At 38.1% G+C, this 19,685-nt stretch overlaps 4 protein-coding genes across 4 annotated transcripts; 2 read left to right on the forward strand and 2 right to left on the reverse strand.

The window, feature by feature from the left end:
- Nucleotides 1–348: 348 nt before the first annotated feature.
- On the reverse strand, nt 349–2,849 carry LOC137716296 (uncharacterized). The gene is made up of 3 exons (XM_068455734.1): nt 2,501–2,849; nt 2,105–2,208; nt 349–1,217 (listed from the first exon to the last, which is right to left on the reverse strand). The coding sequence occupies exons 1-3, from the start codon at nt 2,708–2,710 to the stop codon at nt 671–673; spliced, it is 861 nt and encodes a 286-aa protein (XP_068311835.1). The 5' UTR covers nt 2,711–2,849; the 3' UTR covers nt 349–670.
- Nucleotides 2,850–4,857: 2,008 nt separating this feature from the next.
- LOC137715374 (uncharacterized) lies at nt 4,858–10,607 on the forward strand. The gene is made up of 22 exons (XM_068454678.1): nt 4,858–5,054; nt 5,163–5,242; nt 5,355–5,441; nt 5,564–5,614; nt 5,721–5,838; nt 5,932–5,988; nt 6,414–6,478; nt 6,634–6,717; nt 6,906–6,956; nt 7,062–7,124; nt 7,220–7,266; nt 7,938–8,007; nt 8,102–8,164; nt 8,444–8,533; nt 8,620–8,658; nt 8,729–8,878; nt 8,959–9,036; nt 9,133–9,218; nt 9,582–9,630; nt 9,718–9,798; nt 9,910–10,003; nt 10,257–10,607. The coding sequence occupies exons 1-22, from the start codon at nt 4,937–4,939 to the stop codon at nt 10,331–10,333; spliced, it is 1,698 nt and encodes a 565-aa protein (XP_068310779.1). The 5' UTR covers nt 4,858–4,936; the 3' UTR covers nt 10,334–10,607.
- Nucleotides 10,608–11,314: 707 nt separating this feature from the next.
- LOC137714684 (uncharacterized) lies at nt 11,315–12,037 on the reverse strand. Its single transcript, XM_068453831.1, has one exon. The coding sequence runs from the start codon at nt 12,035–12,037 to the stop codon at nt 11,315–11,317; it is 723 nt and encodes a 240-aa protein (XP_068309932.1).
- A 6,795-nt stretch (nt 12,038–18,832) lies between these two features.
- LOC137714685 (uncharacterized) lies at nt 18,833–19,381 on the forward strand. Its single transcript, XM_068453832.1, has 2 exons — nt 18,833–19,093; nt 19,196–19,381. Exons 1-2 carry the CDS (start codon nt 18,833–18,835, stop codon nt 19,379–19,381), a joined length of 447 nt encoding a protein of 148 aa, XP_068309933.1.
- The last annotated feature ends 304 nt before the right edge of the window (nt 19,382–19,685 follow it).

A 19,685-nucleotide genomic window follows, 5' to 3' on the forward strand; every position in this document is an offset into this window, starting at 1 on the left:
TGGCGGACGTAACAAGACTTGGAGTGTCTGCATAATGCCTCGTTGCACCTTGAGGGAGGCTCATCCTCACATCACCAACACCCAGTAGCATTCACAACAACGACACAGCTGGGAAATTATGCCCCTACCCTACCATAGATAGTTGTAGTAATGCATTACATGTTAGGAGAATTACGAATGACTGGCCACACGTTTTTGATGTCACTGACCCAAAACTAGCAGGGGGCCAAATGTACATGCGACCGAGGCATTATTTGAACGGACAGAACCTACACAAGTGTTGATTATATCCCTTGCCATTCAATTATTGCTCTAGTTAGCTTGCCAGTGGCGGAGAAATGAGAGTCGTAATCGTAATTGACCATCTCTTAACAATAGGAAATGAATAATTTACTTTACAATAATCTCACGACCGTTTGATAAGCTGTCCCTAGCACAAAGGAAACAAAGGAAAGGAATAAACGATTCACCTTCTTCCACATAACAGCAGGGTAAACGATTCTCCGCCCGTTTAAAATAGTTCAACAATGGCCAATTTCCCAAAAATGAATATGCGACTCGTGACGCCCTTCTCTTCATATGCAACAAAGTGACAGCCTAAATGCTCATCTTGCACTCCAGATTCTGCAAATGAAGCAAGTATCTATCTGAACATCACTGAAGCATGCACTTAATCTGCAGAATCAATCCCTTTCACATCCATATCCAACATCCCGCACGATTTCTCTTGTTTAAAATCAGGCTCCGTGATACCCATAGAAGAACACCCCGCAATTGGATAGTCCCTCTCATCAACTAAAGACTTCATGTAGGAGCATGGCTGCTCTTCAGCTTCAATATCGGATACAGGCTCTTGCCCGGAACCAAACTCCAACTCATAAGACGGTGGGCCAGCAGGCTGTGTTCTCATTTGCACAGACCGCAAGAGTGCAGCCCTCCTCAAGTCAGCTGAGTGACAAATATCACTAGGTGATGATGGGAATCGCCCCTCTGAATCAGAGCCTCGTTGACGAGGCTGGGAGCAGTTGAAATTAGTGACAGTGCAGCCATGTGAACTACTCGGACAAGTGGAAGGAAATCTTTGGTACCTATAAGGAGAGACAGGACTCGAGGGAACGCTATCAGGTTGGGAGGAGCAAGTATTTATGGGGTTCTCACAAAATCGAGAGTCATCTGAGTCCTCTGACATTGGTGAATATTGTAAAGACATCTCATCCCTGGAAGCATAAAGTTATGAAAACATAATGAAAAATCAGATCAGCATGATAAAGGACATACAATTTTCTCCTTTTCAGGAAGAATCAAGGTGGAGAAAGCAATGCAGAGAACTCCTGTTTAATGTAATGTGGAAAACATTGACTTGAAGGTTCCCTAGGAAGGGGGACACTCGAGGCCCCGATCAAACAAAAAGAGAAAAAACACTTGAAGGAAAGGAGATAACATTTGGACGACTGAAGAAAAAGATGAAAATTTTAAGCAGCCACATGAAGTACCAAATTCACCTATTGGTATACCACTTAAGCAAAAGGCCCAAAGTATGACAGTTAAAAGTACGATTACATTCTTGCAAAAGGAAGCTTATATGAGTGCATCATAACCACATCCAGTCGAAACTATACAGTCTATAACATCAGATGGCCTATTCTGTTTGAGTCATATGATATCACGGTTATCACCAACAGACTGAATTCGGGGAAAAAATAAGAACAAAATAGGAAATAAGTCAAAGAAAATACAAAACGTTGAGTCCCATAACCCAAGAAACCATGAACACGAACCTGTAGTCCTAAGATGTTTTACAGGCCTCGTTTGGTCTCTAGGATTGGATTGGAATAACTCATAAAATCAAGGTACGTTTACTAAAAAAGAGGGTGAACTAACATAGAAAGATGCAATAGCACCTATGACCTATGAAACTAGGCCACTTAAACATACACAGTCCGAATGTGAAGCGCAAGGTTATCATAACAATGAATGAATGAAGGAATTGCAGTTAGTTATGTATGCGGGAAGGGGTAGTTCATTTGAGAGGGTTCCAAAAGCAGATGACGATGTTATGGAAAGTGATTGACAAGTTTGATATGTGTGTGAAAGAAGAAGTAACCTTGGATAAAACAAGGTATCAGACCTTGCTGGAGATTCCATGAGATTGTCAGGGAGAGGGAGTGGATCTCCAACTGTGAGTCCATTCAAACTAGATGCCATAATCTGCACTAGTGCAGTGCACAACAAACAAGCGAGTTATGAGGGAAATGAAGGACTAGTTTCACTTGAAACACTAACAAAATAAGGCCTATTAATGATAAATATATATAATAATAAAAAAGAAACATTTAACAAAATTGTTTGAAGACCCATGAATGAATTCAATTCTGATGGAAATGAATCAGAATTCAGAGCCAGTAAATTTTCATTCTTGAAAGGAAAAGGAAGACTCTTTAGCTTAATTCCACTAAACAAAAGTAAAGAAATTGAAAGAAAAAAGAAGAGAAAAGGAAACCTCGCTGAGATAACGCTTGTGAGAGTGGAAATTGTCGAGGTAAACCTCATCTTCAGGATCTCTGCTCCGCTTCCCAGATGGAGATGGTGAAGAAGACGATGAAGTTGATGCAGCGGATGCATTTGCAGATGATGAAGATTCTATCTCTGGGCCGCCACCACCTCCTCCTTTTCCTCCGCCTCCGCCTGATGAGCTCGACTCCGGACGCATTTGACAGCTTACTGTCTCTCTCGTCTAATCTCTTTTTACTGGATTTTCACTTTACTTATCATTTCCATTCACGTCGGTCTCATCATTTCCCTGCGGAAGGAAGGCAAATGAAACTGTTTCGTTCAAAAGAGTAGCTGGATTCCGACTCTCTCACTAGCTGCTCGAGAAAGGAATGGGAACACAAGAACGACGCCGCTTCAGCCCCACGATTACTGGGCCTCCATAAAAAGAACACAATATACTTGGGCCTTCCCCCACAAGCCCAAGACTCACAAAATTGAATGTGTTTTTGTTTCCATTTCCATTTCTTTAAGATGGAGTTAATTATGTTTGTAAAGGAGATACTTTCATGTAGCAGGCGGAAAATTAGTACAACACAATGCCGTGTTGACGCAGATGTAAGATATGAATGGGGGTAAAGAAGTTGATTCATCGGTTCAATTCGAAATGTGACGCTATGTAATGGAATTGCATGCCATTTGTAATAATATTTACAATTGAAAGCGGATCAATAGTGGAGTCAAAATTTTTTTTTTTGGATGGGTTAGCTAAAATGATTAGCATGTAATCATATGATTTTTTTTTTTTGCCTACATAAAATACTATAATAATCTACATAAAAGTAAGAACATGAAGTACTAATCCAAACGAGTTTATTAATTACTTTCCAACTAATTTTTACACAAATAAAACATGCATACAAAAAAGCAATAGAAAGATAACAAATATTATCACTTTTGTTGAAAACAAGTACCCAAAAGAAAAAAAGGTTAGGGGATACCAATTCAAGTTGTACCATAGATATCTGTAATGGAATTGAAATCTTTTGTTATTATCAGAATCGATATTGTCGTCGAGCCCTTTTTATTAGTTACAAATACAAGAACCATGAAACATGGACTATTCCCAAAATCTTTAACCCTAATAGACAAATTCAAGGACGAATAAAAATTAACCTAACAATTGAATCAAGAAATAAGTTAAATGAATAGATGAAGAACATACCTACTGTTGAATTTCATTAGAAAATAATTTGATGGTGATTCATAGTTTTTCTTTTCTTAGGGTAGAGAGTTTAATTTTTTGTTTTGAACGAATAGGGTAAAAAACATGGGAAATAGGAGAAACCTAATTATGTATTAATTTACCATTTTTACTTTTAGCCTAAAAATGATAAAATAATAAAATAATATATAAGGCAATAAAAGTATTATTTATAAATTAAGAAATACATTAACTAATAGTTTTGACAGGATTTGAGTGGGCTATTATATCTACAATAAGCAACAACAAGCTCATATACAAACTACTATAGCTGCAGTTTGTTAAAGTCTTCCCTAGACTACAGCCCACAATAGCCGTGGGTGTAACTCCGCCAGTGGAGAGGAATCTGATGTGATTATAGTGTTGTCACAACAGAACGAAAGTGAAATCGAATATGTTGATAAATAAGTTATTGTGGGCTTGCATGCCATGGCTAATTCGTTGCTTGTGATATGTGCATATCAATTGAATTAAAAGAAGATCCGGATGACGGAGAAAGAAAAAGAAATGCGCTTATTAATTACGATGGAAGTGGGATGGATGCCGGAGGAACTGGGATTATTCCTCCCTCACTCAGCAGCAACGGTCCTTAATTAGGCAAAGGGAATAAAATGAACAGGCTTGTTAGATATTAATTGGTGGAAAACAAAAGAAAATGAACCAAGCATAAAAGAGAAATGGACAAGGATTGTTTGCCCTTTAACTTCTGATGCCCTTCCGTGCTTTCTTGTTTTGTGTGGTCATAATTAAGACACGTCAACATTTTATATTACTTTTTTATAAAAATAATAATATAAAAATAAATAGTAATATAAAATATTGACGTGACTTAACCGTGATTACACAAACAAGAGGCCACGAAAGGACAGACAATCTTTGTCCAAAAGAAATTTGTCTAGATGTGACAATGCTAATCATGCGTTGTAAAAAGTTATTTTCTCCTAAACAAGAAAAGAAAACAAAAATAGAAAAGTCAATGATTCCATCCATCCAATACCAAGAGCGACGTCCACGTGTGTAAGAAATGGAAACTTGGAAAAGGACTTCGAGCATCCATCTCCATCACACGATATGATACGATAAGGCACTATTCCCTTAGCGTTTCCCGCTCAGTCATAAACACAAACGTTTGGCCTGCAAAATACAAGTGACAGGGAGGGAAGGGAAGAGAGTGTGCTCCTGATGAAGTACGTGTTGGTTACAGGCGGGGTGGTCAGTGGGCTGGGCAAAGGCGTCACCGCCAGCAGCATCGGCGTCGTCCTCAAAGCCTGTGGCCTCCGCGTCACCTCCATCAAAATCGGTTCCTTCTCTTTCCTTCCTTCCTTCTGCTTTTATTACTTAATCATCTTCTCTTCGATTTGATTTGATTTGATTTACTCTACTGCTGCTGCTGCTGCTGCTTCTGCAGATCCATACTTGAACACAGATGCTGGCACCATGTCTCCCTTTGAGCACGGTGAGGTTTTTGTTCTTGACGACGGCGGAGAGGTAATCATTGACCTTGCTAATTTCTCCAATACCTATCCAATTCAAATCCGTGTTAGTCTTATCTCTAATCTTCATGCTGCTGAGTTTTTTTAAACTCTAATCGTAACTGTAGGTTGATTTGGACCTCGGCAACTATGAACGCTTCCTAGATGTAACTCTTACTAGGGATAACAACATTACCACTGGCAAGATATATCAGGTGCTCCTAATAACAATGGGTGTTTGTCTCTCATTTTATGAGTTTTATTTAATCTAATTACAAATTAGCTTTCCATTTATTTTATTTTATTTTTAAATTTTTTCCTCCCCTCTTCCCTGTAGTCTGTCCTTGAGAAGGAGCGGAGAGGTGATTACCTTGGCAAAACTGTTCAGGTGATGCTACAGAATCACCGTGTTCATAGATCCTACCTTTTCTTTTTTGCTTCACATGCATTGAATGCTGATGACTGCCTTTCTTCCGCGAATTGAGTCAATTTAGGTGGTTCCACACATAACTGATGCCATTAAGATATGGATAGAATCTGTTTCAGTCATTCCTGTGGATGGAAAAGAGGGCCCTGCAGATGTTTGTGTGATAGAGTTGGGAGGGACTGTGGGTAAGCAATGATCAATACATAGATGCATTACATGCCTCATTATTCTTTTCTCTGTGTTTATGTACAAAGATAATTGTTCTTCTTTCTTCTTAGGTGACATTGAATCAATGCCATTCATTGAGGCTCTACGCCATTTGTCCTTTTCAGTTGGTAAGGTTGTGGTTTATTCTGTTCCTTTGAGGAATTTTTTGATTCCACTGATGAGATAATTTCTTCACCCATATGTTGGCTTCCAATTGTTTATTATGTTTCTATGCTGTGTGATCGATATATATATCTTCCAATGACTGCTCTAGGAATACGAGGTATGAGCGGCTTACGGTTAGATTTCTGGTCTGATATGTCAGTTATGAGCAGCTTTAGGACAATAATGTTGATATAACAATTTTATTCCAATGTTATTGAGACTTTATGCGGTGCTTTTTTATTTTTGTTGTCCGGGGTATAGATGCAATGGAATAATGCTTATCCAGAAGTAACTAACTATCTCCCTTTGGAGTTGATATGCAATTTGATCTTGAACTTTCATTGATGTTAAATGATAATTGCTGGTGTTGATTTCATTCTTTCGTCAGGGAAAGAGAACTTCTGTCTTATTCATGTGAGCCTGATACCAGTACTGGGTGTTGTTGGAGAGCAAGTAAGGTTCCTCTACTTAATTATTGAGTGTTACTTTTCTTCATTAGTTCCTCATTCAAGCTTGTAAGTTTAGAACCAAAGTTGATTAAATTTTAAGAAGAGTTTGATTAATCTTCTATGTTTCTTACTTTCTTTGCTTGTTCGTAATCTATGCAGAAAACAAAGCCTACGCAACATAGTGTGCGGGAACTAAGAGCATTAGGCTTGACTCCTCATCTATTAGCATGTCGCTCTGCGGAGGTACCTCTTTTCACCTATCCATTAACCTTATAAGTTTTTCTTTAGTTCCCATTTAAAACTTGCTTGGACACCTACAATGGTGCAGTGAGATCACCCGACTCCCTTGTGTTTTACTCTACCATTATTTTGGTAAGGTTAAATTTTGTGCAGATGTAATGTATTTATTTATTTTTGTGACTGCATTGCAGCCTTTGCTGGAAAATACTAAGCAGAAACTTTCACAATTTTGTCATGTTGCAGTAAGTTGTTGCTGAATAATTCTATTTGGCCTTTTTCTAAATATGTTTAATCAAACTTCATTTTCTTGATTACATATTGTAAATTTTATTTATGCTTTCTTACAGGCTGGTAATATTCTTAATATCCATGATGTACCAAACATATGGCACATTCCTCTCTTACTTAGGGTGGGTTCACTAACAATTATCTGTCTCCTTGGTGGTTTAATACTTTATTTAATTTTTCTTTTTTATCTAAGCTATTGTTCTGAATTGTTGTTCAGAATCAAAACGCTCATCATTCAATTCTTCAACAACTAAATCTACTAAGGTATGTTTTCACCCATTACTTCACATGTAAGGCCATCTTCAATGGAGAAGGCTAAAGGTCCAAAAGTCAAAAAATGACCTGATTTGCACAAAAACTCATCTCCAACCAATGGCTAGGCTATAATTTTATGGAGCGCACCAGGCTATTATTTGGCCAAAGGCTGGCCAAATGTAGCCCCCTTTTAGCCCTTTTTTAGAGCTCAGCTCCTCAGTTGCAATAACTTATTCAAATTCAACGACTAGATTTGAAAACATTTAACGGTAGTTTAACTAAATTAACCAATAAATTTAAAGTATAGACTTAAAACTAATAAATATTGAGGGGGCTATGCTTAGCCTCTTTGGTTGGAGATGGTATATGAGTATGGCCTGACAATGTTCATTTAAAATTTTTTTTTGGGGGTGCTATAATTCTGGATGGGGCCATGTTTAGCTCTTTCAATTAGAGATGACCTAAGGCTTCAACTTTTGTGCTTGATTGTTGATCAGCATTAGCTTATGTAACTTCTTCTTGTGTAATGACGCCAAGGCAATCTCTTTCTAGAATACTGTTCGACTTGGAGTTCTTTTAGCTGATATATGTGCTCTCTAGGAATGCTACATAAATATAGGAAGACAAACCGCATGAAGTTTGGCTATGTTAAGTTACCGGTGTTTAATGTTCTGTTTCAGCATTGCCATGCCTCCTGATTTAAGAGATTGGACCAAGATGGCAGAGACTTACGATAACCTCACCAATTCTGTTAGTATTGTTAGATAATTGTGCGATGCTCGATTTTCGAACATAACATCTTTTGGTTTTTTTCATTCACCAGATGAGAATTTTATATTTGCAGGTGAGGATTGCCATGGTGGGGAAGTATGTGGGCCTTACAGATTCGTACTTGTCTGTAGTAAAGGTGGGATGGTAGCTTCTATTCTATTATTAAGCTGGGTGGTAGGACGGTGTATCTTTACTTAGTCTGCGGAATTCATTAGAGATTTTTCATATAAGAAAATTCAGTTATTACATTTTGTAGTGTAAATATGAATCTATGGCTCCTTGTGCAATGCATGCTTGTTAAATTATATATGTTAATAAGTCACCGCCTATACGTTTATTTTACCATAAATGCTTGCTGAAGAATATGGAAATCTGGACCTGAAAATATAAAAAATTTGCTAAATTTGTCTCGCAGGCCCTTCTGCATGCTTGTGTTGCTTGTTCTTTAAAGCCATCAATTGACTGGATTGCTGCTTCTGACCTTGAAGATGATAGTGCCAAACTGGTATTGAACCATTACCCTCCTCTTTTTGCAGAATTTCGTTTGATGTCTATTATTTTGTCTTTTCTTAAGATTTGTTTTTCGTACAGATACCAGAAGCACATGCTGCTGCATGGGAGACCCTAAAGGTCTGCTTTAAGCTAAATTATCGTCTCCTAGCCTGTACAGCTTATGTTTTAATCTATTCTTTATTTGCAGAATGCAGCATGTGTCTTGGTCCCTGGTGGATTTGGAGATCGTGGTGTGAGAGGTATGATATTAGCTGCAAAGTATGCCAGAGAGAACAATGTTCCTTATCTCGGGATTTGTTTGGGCATGCAGATTTCAGTGATTGAATTTGCGAGATCTGTAAGCAACATTTCCGTAACTGACATGTTTTATTCTTAATTTTGATCATATATCATCCCTACTTTAATTACTTGTTTTAGGTTTTGGATTTAGAAAGTGCAGACAGCACAGAGTTTGATCCACAGACACCGAATCCTGTTGTAATTTTTATGCCTGAGGTACAATTTATGGTGATGTTTACCTCTGGAATTTAAAAATAAGTATGGCTTCAACCTCGCCCATGACAGTTGATTTTTTATTATATCCGTGTATAGGGATCAAGAACTCACATGGGAAGCACAATGAGACTGGGATCCAGAAGAACACTTTTCCAAGCTCCTGACTGCATTACTTCAAAGCTGTATGTGAAATATCTATTACTGTGTTCGGTTTTAGAAATCATAAAGTAGCCGGTTTGTTACTGCAAACTGAAATTATAACTTCAGGTAACTTTGCTGCATTTATACCGTAAAACCAATGCATGTGTCATGTGTTCCAACTTCCAATGCTGTCGGTCTGAAAAGGACACACGGCACAAACTTGGGGTCAATGTACTATTTTGCAGGCAGCCTTTGATGATCTATCCTCTGTGTTGTGTCTGTGGTTGCTTTTGTCAAAACTAATCACACATGACCACCACTTTAAAGTTCTCCATTTTAAAGAGTATTGCAATATTAGCCTCCATATTTTACGTGCCTGATGTGTTATTGCTCTCAATTGCTAGGTACCATAACTCAGAGTATGTGGATGAACGCCACCGGCACAGATATGAGGTTTGTTATAATTTATTTAGGTGAAAACATGATGTATCAGAAGCATGTTTTCCGTAGTGTATATGGTCTTATTTCGTCATGATGTAGGTGAACCCAGATGTTATTAGAGTTCTTGAAGAAGCTGGCCTGAAATTTGTGGGGAAGGATGACAGTGGGAGACGAATGGAGGTGGGTTTTGTTGCAAAAAGTCCTTTCTATCATTTACTGCAAAAGGATTTGACTTTGAAGACTTATATTTTACATGATTTGTGTTTGTTCTGGTATTTTTCTCTTGTGCAGATTTTAGAGCTTCCAAGTCATCCATTCTATGTAGGAGTGCAGTTTCATCCAGAATTTAAATCACGGCCTGGGAGGCCCTCTCCTCTATTTTTAGGTACTTGGACACACAAGTGAACCATAGATGTCATACATTCGCATTTACCATTATTACTTGGAAACATGTATTCACTAGGACAACCATCATGAAATTACCATATAGCGCAGATCTTACTCAGAGTTGAGAGATTTTGGGACATGTTTGTGGCAGAATAGACTTGTCTATTTACAGTTGTCATTTTTATTTGGTCAATTTCTGTCATGTCCTTTGATCTCTGTACTCGAGTTGACACATGACATTGCAACTGTAGGTCTGGTCTTGGCAGCAACGGGACAGTTGGAAACATATCTTGATGAGAATCAAAATACAAGTTCTCCAGATCATTAGTTAAAGGTAGGTTTGTACTTTTAATGCGAGAGGTCCCATAGAAGAAGAATTGGACTTGCGTTTGGGCTGTTTGTGCATTGTTCCCCCTGGCTCTTTCTGAATGTGGGTGAGAAAGTGGGATGGGAATGGGTTGGATCATCTCTCTTGACTCACGATATTCTGTGCTCCGTATGCATAAGTAGGGTTGCATAAATAGGTGCATCTTAAGTGATTGCATTTGAGAAGAGACAGATATGTTTCTGTTCATTGATACAAAATGGGACACAGTATTTCTCTTAGCTCGAGTTTGTGTAGTGAAATTGTTTAACAAGGGACGTCGTCACTACATGAGAAAACTAGACTAGACTAGAGTAGACTAGTACAGTCCGGAATCTGGGTACGATGACTGCAGCATGTGGTCGGGACAACTCAGAAGGTGTGATATTGTTGTAATAATGCCAATGCCAGCCAGGGACTGTTTGTCTACCAACTCTGTCTCTACTCTCTAGTTATATTGCTGGGTACGTTTATCAAATGCTTAGTGTGACGATGAAGAGAATCATGATCATTGATTATCAAATGGGCTTTCAAATTCCTAATCTTAAGATTTCTAGCCTCCCTCATCAAAAAACAAAACTTCATAACAAAATAATTAACCAACTCTATACGAAGATGTTATTCTTTATTATGAATTTATAAATGGAGAATGTAGGAAACGCTCAAATACATCAATATAATGGGAAGCCTAAGCCTTCGGTATCAGCAAAAATATGACGCAATGCCATGCCTCTTCTTTTACAAAATAAATACAATGTAATTCAGTAGAGTAGAATTGAATCCAAAAACAAAACCGAAAAAAATGCCGCAATGCGATGGCTGTCCTGCGTTAATATTTTGGCTGTTTGTCTTGCCCCTGGATCTGGAATTGTGGAGTCGTGGAATTGTGGAATTTTGGAATGTGGATGGACAATGTGAATGACATTTGTGATTAACATCATTAACTTAACATGTGAGGTTCTGAGTGTAGTGTAGGTATGAAATCTGTCTTTGGAGCTTCATTTGCTGGTAAAACTTAGCTATGAACTCATCTGCCTTTATATCAACCGATTCCTCCAACTCCTCCTCTTCCTCCTCGTACATATTATTATTATTGGAAGCTGATGCTGGAGAAAGAGGAAACTTTTTTTCCTCATCATCCTGAATAATATCACGGCCATCATCATCCTCATCGCATTTGATAAGAAAGCTCTGCCTTGCAGTACTATCATCATCCTCATCATCATCATAGTAGCAGTTGCGGCGATCCTCTGATTCTTCTTCATGGTTATTGATGATCATGTCGACTTGATCATCATCAAAATAATCAAGTACTGATGGTGGGTTTAAGCAAGGGATGTTAATGAAGCGCATGGAGGAGGAGCGGGAGCAGCTGGATTTCGTTTTGAGGGTGGGGAAAATGGGGGTCTTGTCGAACGACAGCTGCCGCTCAAAGTAATACTGCTGCTGCTGTTGCTGCTGCATAAGCATGTGGGCGAGGCTACTCTTGAGCAACTTGGGGACCACGCGCAGTTCCATCATGAGGCGTCGCCTGAAAACACCGCCTTTTCTTGCCCAAAGCAATGCCAGACGCAGCAGCTTCCACGCTCTATGTGTTGGTCTTGGTCGACCGACATCATCATCATTACCCTTTGATGATTTCTTCTTCGACATCTTCATCATTGTCATCGTCGTCGTCAGCTCACTGTTGAGTACTTGATTAACGGGTGGAAGCAGAGAGTATAGTTCTACTTACGTACGTAGACTGAAACTGTGGCCTGGTAGTGGTACACCAGAAAGAAAGAAAGAAAGAAAGACAAATTGTTCACAAAAAGTTGGCTAATAAATTTCAGTTTGATGAGAGAGCTGAAAAATTTGTATGATGTGGTGAGTGTTGTTGTGCTGGAATATATACAATACATGATTATTAATCTATATATAAACAATGTATATATTAGAGGAATCTTTGTCTTGTACGCGGTGGTTTTTAATGATTGGTTTAAGGAGATCAGTGTGGAAGGTAGGAACCCGATTGTTGGGACACGGTTGTTACACGCGGGAGGAAGCAAGCTCGAAACTCCCCTTCCACTTCATTCATTGGTTCCCAATTTTCAAATACAATATTACTTGGTTTTCTTTCATGATGTCGTTGTATTACAAACTTGATAATTTGAATTGTTCATTCTTTTTATTCCAACACGATTTTTTTATAAATAAATATGAGATGTTTAGCCATTTATATGTGTCTAACGGATAACGAATATGAATGACTAATAACAAGTAATATCCTTACAATTAACCGTCAATTTGTTAGATTCATATGAATGACTAATTAAATGATCTTCAAATTAAATTAAATTTTCTACAGATAATCTTTAGATGACGACAAAAAGAATAAACAATTTAGATTTTGAAATCTGTAAGGTGAAATGATATAACATCGTCATGTAAAAAGAAAGTAAGGAGGATTGATTTCTAAAATGTAAGAAGTCAAACTTTGTCTAATACACCCCCTCATTCCTTTCCCCACCTTTTTTTTCCCCCTTAGTATACTATTATTATGTTATTCTTAATTTTTACGCCACCAAACAAGGGATACTAGTCCTATCTAAGTTAGTCTCATTTAAAGAGTGTAACAAACAGAGCCTGAAAGTGACAATGGCTAAGGAGGATTTACATCAAAAACTTGAATAACCAAGTATTATTTATTAGATTAAATTATTAATCTAACAAATGCATCTTTATGTTATTTCTTATTACATTATTCAAAAGGCCATAAGTTGAATCTCTATACCATATACATAAACTTGTAAGAAATTATGCAACCGAATTGACCCTTAATGCGCTATAACTTGCAAGTCAAGAATATTAATTAACTAATGCTTATGATAGGCAAGAAACTACTACTTTTCAACAAAACTAGTAAGTTGGATATGAGGGACTACATATATATAATTTTTTTCTAGCTGTTGACATATACAACTCACAAATAAATGATGGTTTTCGACGAAATATAGATGTAATTGATGATAGAAAACTACTGCCGGGGTTGCCATTTGAATAGGTCATTGCTAATTATTTGAGCAACATGTATGTTATATATATAATAAAGTTATAAACTATCACAATCAACGCAGTTTTTTATTAGTTGGATTTTGCTGGAACTTTCCTGACATGACCACCGTTTCCTTGTTTGTTTCCTTCCTTCGGTGCATATGCACCAAAACTATATATGTTATCCCCCAGGAATCAACACTACGAAATAAAATCCCTTGTAAACCGAATTTCTTGCTACAAATAACTCAAGAACACAAGTACAAAATAAATTTGGTATTAAGGAATTAAGACTTGATCTGAGACTTGGTTTGTAATTTGACTTTATCAAATAATCTTTAATTTAATCAAATTAAATTTGATTTAAAATCAAATAAAATCAATAACATTTCATCCTTAATTTGGCATTTTAAATCAATTAATTTGATTTAAATTCAAATTAATTAAAAAATAATAAAGATAATTTCTTAATTACTTTCCGCCAACTGTTGAGCGTGCCATCCTTGATAACTCGTCTGGTTTTGATGAGTCACATGTCATATGTACAATTGGTGAGACACATGACGCATGCCACGTAAGCCTTGGTGTAAAAACCAGTCCCAAATTTTACGATTTTAATAATTTTGAAAGAGTGAGTTGACGAAAATGCCACTAGTGGCGAGATCGTTGACTTTCATTGACCATCTTTTCGTGACGTGTACGAGCTACTATTTTACTAGTATTCTCGAAGTACTTGACGGTACGAACGAGTGGGCGTAAGCGGATTTGAATTTGGACCTACGATGGAGATTTTTCGGACTTACGAAGTTGAAGGGCATTTTAGTAACTTCAGTATACTAGATATTTTCTTATTATTTTATTATTTTTGTTTTGATGGGACCCACACTCAAACCCCTCCCTCTCATCTCTTGCCACGTGGCATCATTCTCCACCACTTGGACTCTCTTTTTCCTTTATCTTTTCTCCCTCTCGTCTTTCTCCTTCCGTTAGCCTTATCCTCGTCTCAGATGAACGCCGAGACCGACCCCAACAGCCACCACCCCACCACTCTTCCTCTAGCAAACCATCCAGACCACCATCACTTCCCCTAACGTGCTCAAGACGTTAGGTTGATGGTTCGGAACGCAAAGTGGTCGCTGCCATTATTCTTGATTTTTCATGGTGATTCCTCGATTTTTCCGACGAAGATCAACCGGGGGGGGGGGGGGGAAGTTCCCCAGATTTCGGTGGATATCCGACGGCTTCAAGCCATTTTTCAGCCAACTCTGACCACAACTAGTCCTCGAATTGGTGCGATTACTATCGAAGACTCCAGCTTTCTTAGCTCGAAATGATGTGACATCGCAAGTACTTGTGAGTGGGTCTTTTCTTTAGTATAGTGTGTGTGTCTATATATTTGTTAGTTTCCATTTATATATTTCATAAAGAATTTTCTACGATACGTCTAGATTAGCTTAACGTTTATAAGATTTAGCGCATTGATATAAATTATGAAATTATGCTACGTCCTATAGGATGCACAGGTATGCATATTATTATCAATGCCTTAATTATATTTATGGTTGTGAATAGTATTATGGTCACGTGAATTATCGATTTACCACTGTATGAATTTATCTACATTATCTGCTCATTGTGTGCTACACTGGTGTTAGTACTCGCCTGGGCCATGGCCAGTCTTTCATGTGTATGTTCACATCGCACTGTACGCTCACTTTGGATCCATTGTAGGTGCCAGTCCTATCCTAGATTTCTATAGTCAATTAGGACTCGTATGTGTCGCGCATAACGTCAGTCTTCACGTGATTGTAGTACCAGAGCGTAAATCATTATTACACCTAGTCCTATTCATGTCAGAATATCTCTGCATGAACTCGTGTATTAGCATATGTTGATGAACACTCGTTATGATATTTTGTTTATGTGGGATTATGTGATGATCAGACGTTAGATGTTTATGTGACATCCCACATCGTCCAGGGAAGTGATCCTTATATGTATATTCCCATCTCTACCTAGCGTGAGGCCTTTTGGGAGCTCACTGGCTTCGGGTTCCGTAGGAACTCCGAAGTTAAGCGAGTAGCGCGCGAGAGCATTCCCAGGATGGGTGACCCATTGGGAAGTTCTCGTGTGAGTTCCCAAAAACAAAACCGTGAGGGCGTGGTCGGGGCCCAAAGCGGACAATATCGTGCTACGGTGGTGGAGCGGGCCCGGGAAGTCGTCCCGCCCGGGCCGGGATGTGATAGTTTATATATGATTTATTATGGCGTATTGGATTCTTGGGATATTGCAAGTTATGGTAAATATTTTCATACTATATGTAATACGTATATTTTGGAACTATACTTGTTTTACGGCGAGAGGTTATCATATTTTCAAATTTTTTTTTACAAAGCTTTATTTTTAGACCCACTCACCCTTATTTTTCGCCCCTTTAGGTTTTAGTGGCAGAACTTCTATGTTGACAAGGATTCTTGGCAAATCTTGGTATTGGAGGTTATTTTCGATGGTATAATTCTCAATCTATCCTACTGTACTTTACTTATGCTCTGACATCATGTGTGGAATGAGTTCATTCCCGCTCACTAGCATACTCTTACATTTAGGCACTTTTAGGTTATTTTTTATTCACATTTTCCGCTCCTGGTGTCGGCCATCACACTCGATTCGGAGTCTAGGTGGACATTCCAGGTCGGGGTGTGTCGCTTGGCACATCAAAATTTTAATGTGTTGATGAGTATTTATTTCACTGAAATTTACATGTCTACAAATGCTCCCGCTTTAAGGCATAACATATACATGTGCTTGTCACGTGTAGAATGTGTGTTTTAAAGTCCTTCTACGTAAATGTCTATTTAAGGGCCGTTGAAGCTTGATCTTGAACGAAATGGGACCACAAGGAGTTTCACGTGATGAGTGGTCATCAACTTTGTTAGGGATGAATCAACACGTGTTTGTTGTGCTTATTGGTTCTCCATGAGCTTGATAAAGAGCATGAGTGTTTGGGTATTTGCATAGTGTCTCTTGACTTTATATGTCTTGAAACTTGGCGTAAGAACTTGTGGTTTAATGCCTCCCTCAAAGTTAACTAGCAAGTGATTTCGTGCTTACTTAGGGCACTACCATTAATGTGAAATGATTGGACAACCGTAGGAGGGTCAATTGAAATGGATTTATGATTTGATTTAAAGCCTCACTTCTTCTTATGGACTTATGATTTGAAGCCTTCCCTTTTCTTTTGGCCAAGATGCACACCTCCTTTACACCTTTGGCACCATAAGGCTTTAGTACACTTAGCTCTTTCCTCGGGAATGTGATGATTTATAAAGTGTGCTACCTCTTTTGGATATATGTTAAATGGTGGAGTTGTTTGATTTGATAGATCTACTTCACTTTGTGTTAAGGGATCGTGGCGGTAATTAGGTAATGCGATTAGACTAGGGGTATCGTACTCCTTGTTCCCATCTATGATTTGAGATTTTTGTTCTCAAATGATCTTCGTGTGACACGAAGTTTAACCTTGCGGTTCCCAATAAGCTTGGGCCAGGACTTGAAGTCTACTAATTGCTTTGCAGTAATGATGCTTTATTGTAATATTTTTAGACCTAATTTGTAAGGATTCTTTTGGGACCATGTTCTTCATAATATGTATTTGTAATGCTTTTTTTTTTTTTCTTTTTTCTTTTTAATCAAATATACTCATCTTCTTGAAAAAAGAAAAAAAAAGAAAAAACACTTCTCATATAATTAATTAAAAAATTGAAAATTATTCAAAAAAAAAAAAAAAAAAAAAAAAAAAAACCAGCAACCCTAGCCCCACTACAATTTACCTTAATCTTTCTCGCCATGCAAGTCGGTTGCAATTGCTCACCACCATCAAGTTTATTTTCTCTCTTTTTATCTAAATCTTCCTTCTCATCCGTATCCAATTTTTTCTCTTTGCCTCGTTTCAAATGTTGGCATTTGTCGTCGCCGCATCGTTTCTGATCTCAACCTTTGTCGTTGTCATCGTGTTGTTTCAGATTTCAACTATATCGATCAATTAGAAATCCTCCTTGCAACCCAGATTCCAAGCTTGACAGAACATTGCTTTTGACGTGCTGAATCAATAAAGATTTAGTGCCAGTTTAAAAAAGAAGAGGGCGGGGGAGAGAGAGAAAGGAAGCTTCGTCGGTCATAAGAGGAGCGATGGCGGCGATAAGGCGGTGTGGTGGTCAGGAATTTAATGTCATTGTTAGTTTTTGTCAATGTATTAAAAGGTGAAGGCGTAGGCGAGGTGTTTCATGGATAGCCTCGCCTCCTAAAATTATATATATATATATATATATATATATGTATATATGTATATATATGTTGTAAAATTGATGGATTGATGGATGAATGAATGCCCACTCAAAGAGAATAAGACTTAGGAATAGTGTTTGATACTTTCAAAAGTATCATCATTGTTTTGTGGATGGTTGTAGTTACGGGAGTCGCTCTACAAATACAGCACTCCGTCTGTTATCAAATGCACTGCGAAAGAAAGCAAGAGAACTAATATCAGTATTCCTCCCTCTCTTTATCTGCTATCCTTTTTGTGTTATAGCTACTAAAGTCATAGTGTTATATTTTGCACCTGCTTCACTCTTGTCCTTAGAAAGGTTATCTCTCTAACTTTTGTCTATTTATAACACGTTATCTACACGACTCTCTAACCTTAAATAGTTCACATCTCCCTTCATCGAAAGAAAAAAAAAAATGCTTCCTTTAAGGTTTTTCCTGTTTTTCTTCTTCTTCTGCTTCATCTGAGTGATGCACCCTCGCGATGAACTGCTAGCACCATGCTTGCTTCTCGTTCTAAATTTAACAGTTACTTATATATTTGATTTCTTGTTTGGTGCAGTTCCTGGTTTCTAACCCAGTGTTTATTTATGTTAATTTTACTGTAATCAAAGATGGTGCGGTACAATCGCCTATCTTGAATTGCAAATTTAATTTTCACTGCAATCAAAGATGGTGTGGTACAAATCGCCCATCTGTAGTTGCAGATTTAATTTTACTGCAAATTTTAGGTGGTGCGGTATAATTGTCCACGTTACTCTGCATATTCAAATCGATTATATCTTGCTCTGCATAATTTTATCGCAATTTTAGGTGGTGCGGTACAATCGCCTACCCTGCCCTGCATATTTAAATTTTTCTGTTGTTCAAGTGGTGCGGAATAATCGCCCATCCTATGCTTGTTTCGATGAGAATGGTGTGGTATAATCGCCCTTCTCATTAATCATGAAAATCTCGAGTCTAAAGTTTCGAGTACTTATCATTTTTGGCCTGAAGATCAAAATGAAAAATTTGTAAGAACCAGAAGTTCTAACACTATATTCCTCCACGAATACATATTATTGCAAGTTCTTATGCATCTCATTTTTCTTTCAGAAAGAAAAGAAAATGGCGAACTTGGCAAAGCTTGATTTTGCTGCCTTAGGCATTACTGGGAAGAATTACCTTACCTGGGTACTGGATACTAAGATCTATCTAGAATCAAGGAATCTTGGAGATACCATTAGGGAAGAAAACAACTCATCCTCTCAAGATTGGGCAAAGGCTATGATCTTTATTCGTCGCCATCTTGATGAAGGACTAAAGAGCGATGAAGATCCGTTAGCTCTCTGGAAGGCATTAAGAAACAGATACAATCACCAGACAATGGTGATTCTTCTAAGGGCTCGCTAAGAATGGACTCACCTAAGGATCCAGGATTTCAAGTCAGTGGCTGAGTACAATTCCGCATTGTTCATAATTACCTCTTAGATGAAGCTCTGTGGGGATACCATTACTGAGGAAGATATGCTGGAAAAGACTTTCAGCATATTTCATGCCTCTAACGTGCTCCTGCAGGAACAATATAGAGCGCGATGCTTCACTGAATACAACCAGCTGATATATGTGCTCTTGGTAGCTGAACAAAACAATGAGCTCTTGATGAAAAATCATTAATCCCGACCTACTGGATCTGCACCATTCCCATAAGTGAATGCTGTTTCCCTCGAAGTGAACGCCACATCCTCTAGTGGCGATAATCATAAATGAGGACGTGGCCCTAAGCGAGGTCAGTGGAACAGGAGAGGTAAGAATCATAGTGGTCAGTTTCACAACCAGATTCCAAGGCAAAATTCAGGCCCGAGCTTTAAAAATGGAAATCGTCACAAAGGCAAATCTTGTATAAATAATGCTCCTAGAAACTCTGATGGAGCTTGCCATAAGTGTGGTGGCGATGGGCACTGGGTGCGTACTTGTCGTA

Source organism: Pyrus communis, chromosome 14 (genome assembly GCF_963583255.1).
Source record: "Pyrus communis chromosome 14, drPyrComm1.1, whole genome shotgun sequence".
In the NCBI taxonomy this organism is placed as follows: domain Eukaryota; kingdom Viridiplantae; phylum Streptophyta; class Magnoliopsida; order Rosales; family Rosaceae; genus Pyrus; species Pyrus communis.